The sequence below is a fragment of the Lepidochelys kempii genome, chromosome 9, assembly GCF_965140285.1.
Source record: "Lepidochelys kempii isolate rLepKem1 chromosome 9, rLepKem1.hap1, whole genome shotgun sequence".
Classification (NCBI taxonomy): Eukaryota; Metazoa; Chordata; order Testudines; family Cheloniidae; genus Lepidochelys; species Lepidochelys kempii.
Genome location: NC_136388.1, coordinates 62,952,976 through 62,966,645, shown reverse-complemented (window position 1 = coordinate 62,966,645; position 13,670 = coordinate 62,952,976). Strand labels below are relative to the sequence as shown.

The 13,670-nt window shown below is 49.3% G+C and overlaps 1 protein-coding gene and 1 long non-coding RNA gene across 2 annotated transcripts; one reads left to right on the top strand and one right to left on the bottom strand.

The window, feature by feature from the left end:
• Positions 1–5,054: 5,054 nt before the first annotated feature.
• Positions 5,055–6,693, bottom strand: LOC140917580 (uncharacterized). The gene is made up of 2 exons (XM_073360709.2): positions 6,118–6,693; positions 5,055–5,552 (listed from the first exon to the last, which is right to left on the bottom strand). The coding sequence occupies exons 1-2, from the start codon at positions 6,677–6,679 to the stop codon at positions 5,212–5,214; spliced, it is 903 nt and encodes a 300-aa protein (XP_073216810.1). The 5' UTR covers positions 6,680–6,693; the 3' UTR covers positions 5,055–5,211.
• Positions 6,694–9,795: 3,102 nt separating this feature from the next.
• On the top strand, positions 9,796–12,166 carry LOC140916936 (uncharacterized). The gene is made up of 3 exons (XR_012160691.1): positions 9,796–9,995; positions 10,278–10,456; positions 11,873–12,166. It is a non-coding gene; the product is annotated as an uncharacterized LOC140916936 (long non-coding RNA).
• The last annotated feature ends 1,504 nt before the right edge of the window (positions 12,167–13,670 follow it).

Sequence of the window (13,670 nt, the reverse complement as noted above, 5' to 3'; positions counted from 1 at the left end):
TTAAAACAACCCAACCCCAGGCTAGCTGGGTGCCTTGTGACACTGTGTGGGAATGTGACTGTGCTCGCCCAGGCTATGCTGCTAGGCACTTTGCTATTCGATTTCTTGGTAGAGACCTACATCTCCTACGTGTTTGCATGCCTCAGTCCAGAACTTTAGAACAATGGGACTGCTGGTAGAATGGGGTTTGGCGTGAGACTGTGGGAACCTTCCAGACTAGTGCCCCATATAAATATGTGATGTGCAGTGTCACTTGAATAAATATGTGGACAGAGTTGGCATTAGGATAGGTTCCTGGGTTAGTGTTTTTGTTGTGCGGTGTGTGGTTGCTGGAGAGTATTTGCTTCAGGTTGGGGGGCTGTCTGTAAGCTTACAGCAACCACACACCACACAACAAAACCAGTAGAACACTTCAAGCTCTCTGGCCACTCAGTAAAAGACTTAAGGATGGCAATTTTGCAAGAGAAAAGCTTCAAAAACAGACTCCAACAAGAAACTGCTGAGCTTGAATTAATATGCAAACTTGATACCATTAACCTGGGTTTGAATAGAGACTGGGAGTGGCTGGCTCATTACACATATTGGATCTATTTCCCTATGTTAAGTATCCTCACACCTTCTTGTCAACTGTCTAAATGGGCCATCTTGATTATCACTACAAAAGTTTTTTTCTCCTGCTGATAATAGCGGCTCTTAACTAATTAGCCTCTTACAGTTTGTATGGCAACTTCCACCTTCTCCGTATGTATATATATATCTTCTTACTATATGTTCCATTCTGTGCATCCGATGAAATGGGCTGTAGCCCATGAAAGCTTATGCTCTAATAAATTTGTTAGTCTCTAAGGTGCCACAAGTACTCCTGTTCTTTTTGTGTTAAGTAGTAGGGCGCCTGAAGATATATTGGTGAGCGGCTCGCAGGGCAGCTACCAGAGAGGAGCAGCTGGCAGAGAGGAGCGCCTGGCGGCAAAGGCTGCAGCAGAAACCCATGGAGAGGCAGGACAGTTGGAGCACGTAAGGTGCCTCTTTACTTTCCCCCTCCCATTTCCACACAGGCTGGCGGGGGGTGTGTGAAAAACCCTGCAGATCGACTTTTGAACTCTAGACTCACCAAGGACAGAGATAGAGACTTTTGGATTGCTGGACTTTGGCGTTTTTGGACTTTGGGGACTTTGGAGGACTTTGGGGTTGCTGGACTCAAAAACCAAAGGGAAAGGACATGGCCCAATTTGCTTGGGGTGGGTTTTTTGCTCATGGTTTGTGTTATGAATCCTCTTTGTGGTGTTTCCCCAACATAATGCCACATTGTTTCTCTCTGTTATTAAAAGGCTTTTGCTACACTCAGACTCGTGCTTGGGAAAGGAGAACTATTGCCTCTTGGAGGCGCCAAGCGGGGGTGGTGTATATTTGTCCCAGGTCACTGGGTGGGGGCTGGAGCTGGTTTTGCATTGTGTTATTGGAATGGAACCCCTAGATACTGAACCCAGCCCTTGTTGCTGCCAACTCTGAGGGGCAGAAGGGTTACAATAGTAAAAGGAGAACCATCATTATTCCACAGTTCAGCTGCATGCTGGATGATAAGTCATTCACAGAGGGAAATCAACGTTCTATCAAGTTCTGTAGCACCCTCATGCACAGAGATGTAACAATTTCTCATTGGGTTTGCTGAGATTTCTCAGACAGCAACCAAGTTGTCTCTGTTCTGTGTAATTTCTCAACAAACCTAGGGAGATGTGTTCCAGAAACAATGCGCCTCACCCATTATGGAAGTTAGTAACGTTCCTATTTCCCTTCCGTTTAAAGCAAAGTGGCGCATGGTCTCAAAAGCCCAGGTCAACTGTCTGTCACCAGGCGACTCTGCCCGGCCGATAGGACGAGTCACTGCCACTCGGACCACAGGCTGCATTTCAGTAAACCCCTCACCTTTGCTACGCAGCTGCAAGTTACCGGCCACAGCCAGCTAACCTCGCCGAGCCCAGAGGCTTGAAGGAGGGGCTAGGCACGTGGAGTCGGAGCCCCCGGGGAGGCAGGCGGGTACACAGCCATCTTCAAGCTGCAGGCCAGCTCCTTTGAAACAGCCACCGGTTCATCCTGCTGTGCCCCCTCCCGCGACTGAGGCCCAGACTCTGACCTACCGCAATGCGGGCCTTTTAAAGGCCGCCAGGCAGCACCGGCTGCCCTCCTCTCTGCCGGGCAGCCCACGGCAGGGACCCGGCCGCCTGAACCCCACGCACCGGCCTGATCTCCCCGCACCTCCCTCCCGGGACCGACCCTCCCCGGCGGCTCGCGCAAAGCTGGGCTCGGGCCGCCGCGCCCGCAGGGGGCCGAGTCACCGAGCGGAGCCCTCCGGCTTCCCCAGCTTTGCCGCCCCGCCGGAGAGCAGCGCCGCCGGCAGCCAGCCCGCAGAGCACGCGGCAGCGGAGCGGGCAGGCCGGGGCAGAGCAGGGGCCGCTCTCTGCCGACGTCCCGGGCTGCGCGCGCCCGCCCCGCTGCCCTCCCGGCAGAGCGCGGGGGAGAGCCGCCTGTGCCCGCTCCAGCTCCCAGCCTGGCGGAGGAGAGCCCCGGGCCTGCTCTTACCTGCTTCGGGGGGGTTCAGTTTTAAACCTCTGCCCCGAAAGCACACCGCCCCTGCCTCTTCTCCGCCTCCTCCCGCAAGCATGCTGCGGCCCCGCTCCTCCCCATCCCTCCTGGAGCAACCTGAGTGCCGGCAAACAGCTGACTGGCGGCGGGGGAAGCACTAGGAGAGAGGGGAAGGGGTGGGAATGCAGCAGGCTCTGGGAAGAGGCGAGGGAGGGGAAGCTTGGCTGCCGGTGGGTGCGGACCCTGCAGCAGGACTGGAGCCCCAGGAGCCAGCAGGATCATGCTTCTGCCCCCGCAGCTGCCCGGCCCTGGGCCCCCAGTCGTTGGGGGGCCTGGGGCTAGGGCATCCTGTGTTTTACTGTAAATCCGCCCCTACTCTGGGTTGATCTGTCCTCGTTCCGCTGTGTAAATCCAGGAGCCAAATAGTCATCCAGCGCCATTACATATTCGTCAGAGAACATGCAACCATTGGAAGCCAGACAGAAGGGCTTAAATACACTAGTTTTACCCAAAATCGTATTTTAAATCGATTTATTGTAACAGATGTAAATGCTTGTGTGGACACATGCAACCTGAGAACCTGCTTAGATTTAGGTTAAGTGCTTAATTTTAAACATGCGAATTATCCCAGTAAAATCGAAGGGAGAACTTGTGTGCCTATAAAGTGCAGCATACAGGTAAGTCTCGCTCAGAGACTTACCAACGATCATTTACTACTTTTCTCTGGAGGCCATGGCCAGTGTCAAATACAGTGTCTAAGGACAGGCAAGTTACATAGGAAAACCACAACAAAATATGCCAAATGACAAAGAAATTTACAAAAGTTGGAAGCCAGCCTGGCAGACTAAAAGCATTTGGTGTAAGTGAGGACCTAATAATTGCATTAATTCCTAAAAAGGAACAAGGAAAGTCTTAGGTTATGTCTACACTATGAAATTAGGTCAAATTTATAGAAGTCGGTTTTTTAGAAATCGTTTTTATATATTCGAGTGTGTGTGTCCCCACAGAAAATGCTTTAAGTGGATTAAGTGCATTAACTCGGCAGAGCGCTTCCACAGTACCGAGGCAGGTGTCGACTTCCGGAGTGTTGCACTGTGGGTAGCTATCCCACAGTTCCCGCAGTCTCCGCTGCCCATTGGAATTCTGGGTTGAGATCCCAATGCCTGATGGGGCTAAAACATTGTCGCAGGTGGTTCTGGGTACATATCGTCAGGCCCCCGTTCCCTCCCTCCCTCTGTGAAAGCAGCAGCAGACAATCGTTTTGTGCCTTTTTTCTTGAGTTACCTGTGCAGACGCCATACCCCGGCAAGCATGGAGCCCGCTCAGGTAACCGTCACTGTATATCTCCTGGGTGCTGGCAGACGTGGTACTGAATTGCTACACAGCAGCAGCAACCCATTGCCTTGTGGCAGCAGACGGTACAATAGGATTGGTAGCCATCATCGTCATGTCCGAGGTGCTCCTGGCCACATCGGCCAGGAGCGCCTGGGCAGACGTGGGTGCAGGGACGACATTAGAAGTGACTTGACCAGGTCATTCTCTTTAGTCCTGCAGTCAGTCCTATTGAACCATCTTATGGTGAGCAGGCAGGCGATACGGATTGCTAGCAGTCCTGTTGTACCGTCTTCTGGCAAGCTCTGGTGGATCACAAGGGATGTTTCACCAACATCAACGTGGGATGGCCAGGAAAGGTACATGACGCTCGCATCTTCAGGAACTCTGGTCTGTTTCAAAAGCTGCAGGAAGGGACTTTATTCCCAGACCAGAAAATTACTGTTGGGGATGTTGAAATGCCTATAGTTATCCTTGGGGACCCAAACTACCCCTTAATGCCATGGCTCATGAAGCCGTACACAGGCAGCCTGGACAGTAGTCAGGAGCTGTTCAACTACAGGCTGAGCAAGTGCAGAATGGTGGTAGAATGTGCATTTGGACGTTTAAAGGCGCGCTGGCGCAGTTTACTGACTCGCTTAGACCTCAGCGAAACCAATATTCCCACTGTTATTACTGCTTGCTGTGCGCTCCACAATATCTGTGAGAGTAAGGAGGAGACGTTTATGGCGGGGTGGGAGGTTGAGGCAAATCGCCTGGCTGCTGGTTATGCGCAGCCCGACACCAGGGCGGTTAGAAGAGCACAGGAGGGCGCGGTGCGCATCAGAGAAGCTTTGAAAACCAGTTTCATGACTGGCCAGCCTACGGTGTGAACGTTCTGTTTGTTTCTCCTTGATGAAACCCTCCGCCCCTTGGTTCACTCTGCTTCCCTGTAAGCTAACCACCCTCCGCTCCTCCCTTAATCATTGCTTGCAGAGGCAATAAAGTCATTGTTGCTTCACATTCATGCATTCTTTATTCATTCATCACACAAATAGGGGGATGACTACCAAGGTAGCCCAGGAGGGGTGGTGGAGGAGGGAAGGAAAATGCCACACAGCACTTTAAAAGTTTACAACTTTAAAATTTATTGAATGCCAGCCTTCTGTTTTTTGGGCAATCCTCTGTGGTGGAGTGGCTGGTTGGCCGGAGGCCCCCCCACCGCGTTCTTGGGCTTCTGGGTGTGGAGGCTATGGAACTTGGGGAGGAGGGCGGTTGGTTACACAGGGGCTGTAGCGGCGGTCTGTGCTCCAGCTGCCTTTACTGCAGCTCAACCATACGCTGGAGCATACTGGTTTGATCCTCCAGCAGCCTCAGCACTGAATCCTGCCTCCTCTCATCATGCTGCCGCCACATTTGAGCTTCAGCCCTGTCTTCAGCCCGCCATTTACTCTCTTCAGCCCGCCACCTCTCCTCCCGGTCATTTTGTGCTTTCCTGCACTCTGACATTATTTGCTTCCACGCATTCATCTGTGCTCTGTCAGTGTGGGAGAACAGCATGAGCTCAGAGAACATTTCATCGCGAGTGCGTTTTTTTTTCTTTCTAATCTTCACTAGCCTCTGGGAAGGAGAAGATCCTGTGAGCATTGAAACACATGCAGCTGGTGGAGAAAAAAAAAGGGACAGCGGTATTTAAAAAGACACATTTTATAAAACAATGGCTTTCAGGGTAAACCTTGCTGTTAACATTACATCCATAGCACGTGCTTTTGTTACAAGGTCGCATTTTGCCTCCCCCCACCGCGTGGCTACCCCCCCTCCCCGTGGCTAACAGCGGGGAACATTTCTGTTCAGCCACAGGCAAACAGCCCAGCAGGAACGGGCACCTCTGAGTGTCCCCTGAAGAAAAGCAACCTATTCAACCAGGTGACCATGATGTTATCTCACTCTCCTGAGGATAACACAGAGATATAAAGAACGGATGTTGTTTAAATGCCAGCAAACATACACTGCAATGCTTTGTTGTACAATGATTCCCGAGTACGTGCTACTGGCCTGGAGTGGTAAAGTGTCCTACCATGGAGGACACAATAAGGCTGCCCTCCCCGGAAACCTTTTGCAAAGGCTTTGGAAGTACATCCAGGAGAGCCGCGAATGCCAGGGCAAATTAATCATTAAACATCCTTGCTTTTAAACCATGTATAGTATTTTAAAAGGTACACTCACTGGAGGTCCCTTCTCCGCCTGCCGGGTCCAGGAGGCAGCCTTGGGTGGGTTCGGGGGGGACTGGCTCCAGGTCCAGGGTGAGAAACAGTTCCTGGCTGTCAGGAAAACCGGTTTCTCCACTTGCTTGCTGTGAGCTATCATCTTCTTCGTCCCCATAACCTGCTTCTGCGTTGCCTCCATCTCCATTGAAGGAGTCAAACAACACAGCTGGGGTAGTGGTGGCTGAACCCCCTAAAATGGCATGCAGCTCATCATAGAAGTGGCATGTTTGGGGCTCTGACCCGGAGCGGCCGTTCACCTCTCTGGTTTTCTGGTAGGCTTGCCTCAGCTCCTTAAGTTTCACGCGGCACTGCTTCGGGTCCCTGTTAAGGCCTCTGTCCTTCATGCCCTGAGAGATTTTGACAAAGGTTTTGGCGTTTTGAAAACTGGAACGGAGTTCTGATAGCACAGATTCCTCTCCCCATACAGCGATCAGATCCCGTACCTCCCGTTCGGTCCATGCTGGAGCTCTTTTGCGATTCTGGGACTCCATCATGGTCACCTCTGCTGATGAGCTCTGCATGGTCACCTGCAGCTTGCCATGCTGGCCAAACAGGAAATGAGATGCAAAAGTTCGCGGTTCTTTTCCTGTCTACCTGGCCAGTGCATCTGAGTTGAGAGTGCTGTCCAGAGCGGTCACAATGGAGCACTCTGGGATAGCTCCCGGAGGCCAATACCATTGAATTGTGTCCACAGTACCCCAAATTCGACCCAGCAAGGCCGATTTAAGCACTAATCCACTTGTCAGGGGTGGAGTAAGGAAATCGATTTTAAGAGCCCTTTAAGTCGAAAAAAAGAGCTTCATCGTGTGGACGGGTGCAGGTTTACAACGATTTAATGCTGCTAAATTCAATCTAAAGTCCTAGTGTAGACCAGGGCTTATTCTCCAACAGAGGCGGAGAATCTTATTCTCTCATAAGAGAAAGTCCATTATTAAATAGATCTAGTGTATACCCGGCAATAGGGTTATCTGAGAGGAAGGATGGCCCAGGGGCTGGGCACTGAGCTGGGTTCAAGTCCCCTCTCTGCCACAGACTTGTGTGACCTGCAGCAGGTCACTTATCCTCTCTGTCTCAGTTCCCTACCTCCGAAAAGGGCCCAGACTTGAGGTGGCTGGTAGTGTTGGTATTAAAGGCAGGGAACTGACAGAAATCCACTAGGTGCTGGAAACAGGAGGTGAGGAACAGGGTTCTGCATGCTGTGGTTGGGCTTGTTTTGCCATGGCACAAATGTTTAAATATTAAACAGAAATCCATCTGTTTCCCTCTATCCGCACAAAGAAACTAAACATGTGAAAAAAGCTTTCACAACTGGCATTTGTCAAACGTTTCCAAGATCCAATCCTTCCCTGAAAAAATACCATTCAGCCAGATCTGGTACACTAATTGAGGAAACCAGATGTGAGCAGCAAATTCCCACGGTAACAGATCAGAACAGCAGCTCCTCTTAACATTAGCTATTGAACTGATCTATTATGGTGGCCTTATGTGATGATCATGAACTAAACCAGATCTAACAGTGTCAGATTTGGGGACTTTATGCAAACATAATCCGATGAGGTACAGTACGGACATTTGCCAGTCCACATGATGAATCAGTATACATCTATATTTCATGAAAAAAACTTTGTATTAGAGACACAGTAATGCAGCCTCATCCCCCAACACACACGTGGAGAATAATATAAACCTACAGTTCAACAATTGCATTGCTTCAGTTTTGAAAATAATCTCTTATCGACATACAGATTAAATAGATCAATTAATTCCGTTTCAAAGACACAATTTAACATTGAAAACCGGCATATGGCTATCGCTCAGACTCAAACCAGAGCCAGCTTTACAAGGGGAAAGTTAGAAATTGTAGTAATCCGATTCATTTATTATTTACATGATTTACAAAAATCGTGACAAAAACATATTTTATATCATTGTCCTCAAAAATTCCTTTTTTAAATGGGTCGTTAACAAAATACCCCCAAGAAATTATTAATCTGCCAGATTTTGGAGAGGATTAGGAAACTGTACCTACATTTTATTAAAAATTAGTCAAATACATCCACAGCCAGGGTTTTAATCTTTAGAGCTACACTGCTGTACTTTCCCATCTGTGTTTATGTAAACTGTAAAATCATCCTGGATCTCCCCACTGTTTTGTAAAACCGCTTCGGGTTGTTCAGGATTTCTAGCAGGAGTCGTGTTCATATTTAGCCCACGACATCTTCTCCATTTGAGGAGAAATAAAGATGTATTTCCAAGTGGGAATTCCTTGCCCGAAATCGACACATTTGGCAGCTGGGCAAAATTTCGGAGCCCAGGATTAAAACAACCAAAAAGGACTAGTTTATGCCTCCATGGAGAGATTCTCTCAGGTCACACTGTATTCAGAGAGGCAACGTGGTAGCGGGACTTTCTTGAGGGTAAAAAGACAAAGGGGAATCCTGATTCTGCTTTTTGCGGGTTTCAGTGGGAGTAGGTTCGGACACAAGCGGCTTCACGTGAATCCAACTTGATTAATAAACAACTTTTCCTGCGGGTCAGCTAGGGGAGCACAGTTTGAATAGCTGGACAGTATTTGTTGTAGTGTTTTTTTTTAATCCCTGTCATTTGGGGATGCCACCGTTCCTCGTACTAGGACCCAGTCCCTCGGCACTCGCCTACCAAGTCACTGCCTAAATAGCTCACGTTAATGGAACTGCTGCCGGGTGTTACATTCCGAACGCTCTCTTCGCACCCTGGCTGTGTGTAGACAAACCCTCTGCCGTGGTTAGCACTTTGACCGCGTCCAATGATAGCAAACAAGGCCAAGTGACTGATCTGACTCAATTCAGCTCCCTCGAAAGTCAGTGGAAAGAATCCGATTGACTTTCCTGCCAGCTGGAAAAAGCAGCATTGAAACTCCTGGCCAGGAAAGTGGGGAGAGACCCCTGTACGGTTCCATTGCGTTAACGACTTCACACATACACCTTCTTTCCCGTCGCCAGTGCACCTGTCACACGCCCAGAGATTAGCGTCCTTGCAGTTTTTTTTTTTTTTTGCTCTGAAGATCATAGCAATTGAGCAGATTAACAGAAACAGCGAAGTTAGATGTATGTGACCGACACAGCCAGAGGCAGCCGCGTGCTGGGTGGACGGAGCGCTGTTCATAGCCGCTCGCGGAGACATTGGATGCAGCCCCGCGGCCCCGACAGGCGCAGAAGCGTAACAATTGAATCTGATGAGGCTGCTGGCCGCTTTGCGCCGGGATTGTCTGCGGGCCCTCCAGCGGCATAGCTACGGCCCCATACGTTGGTAACTACAAGCTGCCCACGCGTATTGCGGAACTGCCCGAGCAAGCGGAGGGAGAGCCTTGCCGTGCACACTGTGCGCTCCGCATTACGAACGCTCCGATTTGCCTCGAATGAGGTAATACGCATTTCGCCAGACGTGCGAATTGCACAGACACAGACTCGGCAGGGCTGAGCCCGCTGCCCGCTCCTTACAACCAACCGCAAGCAGGACCCTGAGATTGTAAAACCGCACCTCACCGCCAGGCACGGCCGAGCGGCGCGACGCCTTGCAGCGCGCTAAGGGCGGTGCTCGCGGCTCGCGCGTCGGAGCGCGCGCGAAGTCCTGATGCCCGCGCTTGGCGCCGGGCGGCCAACGGGCGCTTCGCCATTGACTTCAGCAGCAGCCTGGCCCGGGGTAGCGGCAACTAAAAATAAGTGGAGTGCGGGGCTGTCACTTAAAGGCGAGCCGAGCAAGCACTGCGTTCTGCAGTTCCTGCTGCTGATTTATGAAAGGCGTCAGGGCATCGGAAGAGCTCTGTTATTGTACAGCTCCGAGCACAATAAGGAACAGGTATTTTTAATGGGGATACACTCTCCGGTCACCACAAACCAGGGACCTGCCTCAGAACATCGTCACGGGAAGGGCAAAAGGTAGCAGCCCTGTCTAGGGAGCTGCAACTTTAATAATAGGATTCAGTTTGCTGTTACCTGAATTTTAATTGTAAAGAGTAGGGTGACCAGATGTCCCTATTTTAGAGGGACAGTCCCGATATTTGGGGCTTTTTCTTCTATAGGCGCCTATTACCCCCCACCCCCGCCCCGATTTTTCACACTTGCTGTCTGGTCACCCTAGTGAGGAGTCTACTTTCCGGGAGCCGCTTCTGGTCAGGATGTCTGCTGCAGGAGTCACACAGGAATCAGTCTCGACATAAAAACAGCCCTACTGGGTCAGACCAAAGGTCCATCTAGCCCAGTGTCCTGTCTTCCGACAGCGGCCAATGCCAGGTGCCTCGGAGGGAATGAACAGAACAGGTAATCATGGAGTGATCCATCCCCTGTCACCCATTCCCAGCTTCTCGCAAACAGAGGCTAGGGACACCATCCCTGCCCATCCTGGCTCATAGTCATTGATGGACCTATCCTCCATGAACTTAGCTAGTTCTTTTTTGAACCCTGTTATAGTCTTGGCCTTCACAACATGCTCTGGCAATGAGTTCCACAGGTTGACTGTGCATTGTGTGTAGAAATACTTTCGTTTGTTTTAAACCTGCTGCCTGTTAATTTCATTTGGTGACCCTAGTTCTTGTGTTATGAGAAGGAGTAGATAACACTTCCTTATTTACTTTCTCCACATCAGTCATGATTTTATAGATCACTATCATATCCCCCCCACACACACACACCCCAAGTCATCTCTTTTCCAAGATGAAAAGTCCCAGTCTTAACCTCTCTTCACATGATAGCTGTTCCATACTGGTAATCATTTTTGTTGCCCTTTTCTGAACCTTTTCCAATTCCAATATCTCTTTTTTTTGCTATGGGGCATCCACATCTGCACACAGTATTCAATATGTGGGCATGCCTGGCATGCCTGAGGGAAGAGTTTAGGGATGCTATAACAAAGAAAGAAGATGTGTGTTTCCAGTTGAGGGAAACCGAGAAACAGCGGGATAACCTAAAGGGACATCTCAGAATAGGGCACAGCATGAGACCTCCCTACCACTGAGGGTTGTAGGCTTGAGGGGAAGGGGGTGTGATGGGGCATCTGCCCTACACTGGGCTCTAAGGGGTTAATAGAGCCCTAGGGAGGCTGCACAGGAGGCAGCCAGTCAGGGCCAAGCAGGTCCATATAAAAAGGGAACTGCAGGGCAGAGGAGGGCAGTTCTCTGCAGGGAGCTCAGGGAGGAAGGATTTTGTCTCTGGAGGATTGAGCAAACTGTCAACACCCTGGACAGAGAAGTGCTGCTAGCAGGGAGCGAGAGACAGCTCCTGGCTGCCTGCTGGGGTTTGCAGGCTGCGGCCCTGAGGCAAGGACAAAGAGGATGCTGGGGTGTGATGTTGTTGACATAATCTGGGACTGTATAGATCATTGTTGCAACCAAGATCCTGTAGTTGCACCAAATCTTATATAAAGGGGGTCAAATAAGGTGTCTAAGACAAGGTTATGGTCTGCTGGTTATGATTATGCTGTTTATGTGTATCATTTTTGTTGTTAAAGTTATGAATATTAGCTCTATACTACCTGTATTTCAAATTTACGCTATGCTCCTGGGTGACACCCCAGACAAGTTGGTGTCAGCTCTGCCTAGCCTGCTTGCTGGCCCATTAAGGACTACCAGCTATGCAACTGACTCATTCAGAGAAGGCGGATACGCCTTGTGACTCAGCAAAGTATGCAGGGACTTGCCCATGTGACTCCAAACTCTGTTTTGCTGTAATTTTCCACAGTAAGAACAAAGAGATGTTCTTACACCTGGAAAAAGACTATAAAAGCCTGATGCCTCGTCTCCATCTTGTCTTCAATCCTGCTTCATACCTCTGGAGGAACTTTGCTACACTGAAGCTTTGAACCAAGGACTGAAAGACCCATCCCAGCTATGGATGTACTCCAGAGACTTGATTTGAACCTGCAGTTTATTACACCACTGCTACAAGCCTGAACCAAGAACTTTGCCATTACTGTATGTAATTGATTCTATTTAACCAATTCTAGCTCTCATCTATATCTTTTTCCTTTTACAAATAAACCTTTAGATTTCAATTCTAAAGGATTGGCAACAGCGTGATTTGTGGGTAAGATCTGATTTGTATATTGACCTGGGTCGGGGGCTTGGTCCTTTGGGATTGAGAGAACCTTTTTTCTTTTACTGGGGTATTGGTCTTCATAACTATTTGTCCCCATAATGAGTGGCACTGGTGGTAATACTGGGAAACTGGAGTGCCTAAGGGAATTGTGTGTGTGACTTGTGGTTAGCCAGTGGGGTAAAACAAAAGTGCTCTCTGTCTGCCTGGTTTGGTTTGCCTTAGAGGTGGAAAAACCCCAGCCTTGGGCTGCAACTCCCCTGCTTGAAGCAAGTTGTCCTGCATTGCCACTCTCAGTTGGGTCTCGCCAGAACCAGCGTCGTTACACGGGGCCATAAGGAAGTGGCAAGAAAATTTGCTGCAGTAGCCACTAAGGGAAGTGGCTGAACGTGGACTGCAGGTCCCCTGGAAGCGGGGAGCACAGTGTGTGGCATGGCTGGAGGGCTGTGTCACTGAAGAGGATGCTGCGGGCCTTGGAGAGACGTGGGTCCTAGAGCAGGAGTGACGGCAGCGAGGCACCACCCAAAGCGGGCGTGCTAACATGCAGAGCTAATTCCCATGACAGACAACAGGAGGCGCCAGAATGGTGCATGAAGCCCATTACACTTGGGTATTTCTGAAAATCCCACAAGGACCTACCTGCAACTTGAGGTTCCCAAAAACCTGGCCCCTATTGCTTTTTCTAAGTATCAGTTTGTTCCAGCTTCCGTCCCCCTGCAACACCTGAATCTCTGAGAACCTCATTTTTATTACCAGAAAAGAGTGAGTCTGGTGTAGTATCTGCCTAGCATCCTCCGTATGAAGAAATCCTGTAGCTTCTCAGCAACATCTTTATTGCTCCTTTAACCCCTACTGATCCAGTGGGCTCAATAAGTCTTTCACAGGCTCCCTGCTTCTGATGTACTTAAAGCTTCTCTTATTGTTTGTCATTACATTGTTTGCAGGGATTTTATGCTTTTTGTGCTTCAAAATCCATTCTGCTCTTTCTAATTTCCCTCTGACATAGCACCTGCTGTAATTTATGTTCTTGTTTTCACTAGGGTCAGCACTACAAATTTTGAAGGATTTCTGTCTGGCTCAAATAACCTTTCAAACCTTGCCATATTAGTCTACCCCTTGTCTGCCAGGTTTTCTTTTTGTTCAGTGGTATACATGGCTTTTGAGATTCTCAATACAAATAGCTGGTGATTAGTCAGTGTTGAGGAGTTAAACTGAGAGAGAATTCCTACTAACAGCTACTTTAGTAGTTTGGATTCAAAATATTTAGCCCGTAGCAAAAATACTAGCAAAAAAATAAAAGTACCCACTGAAGATCTTTTACGGTATTTTGATTAAAATTGGACCCCATATTGCAAAAATACTTACCTGAATACTCATTACCCATTGATTTCAAATGCACTACTGGTTGTAGGCCTTGCTGGAGCCCTAGGCATAACTAACAGTG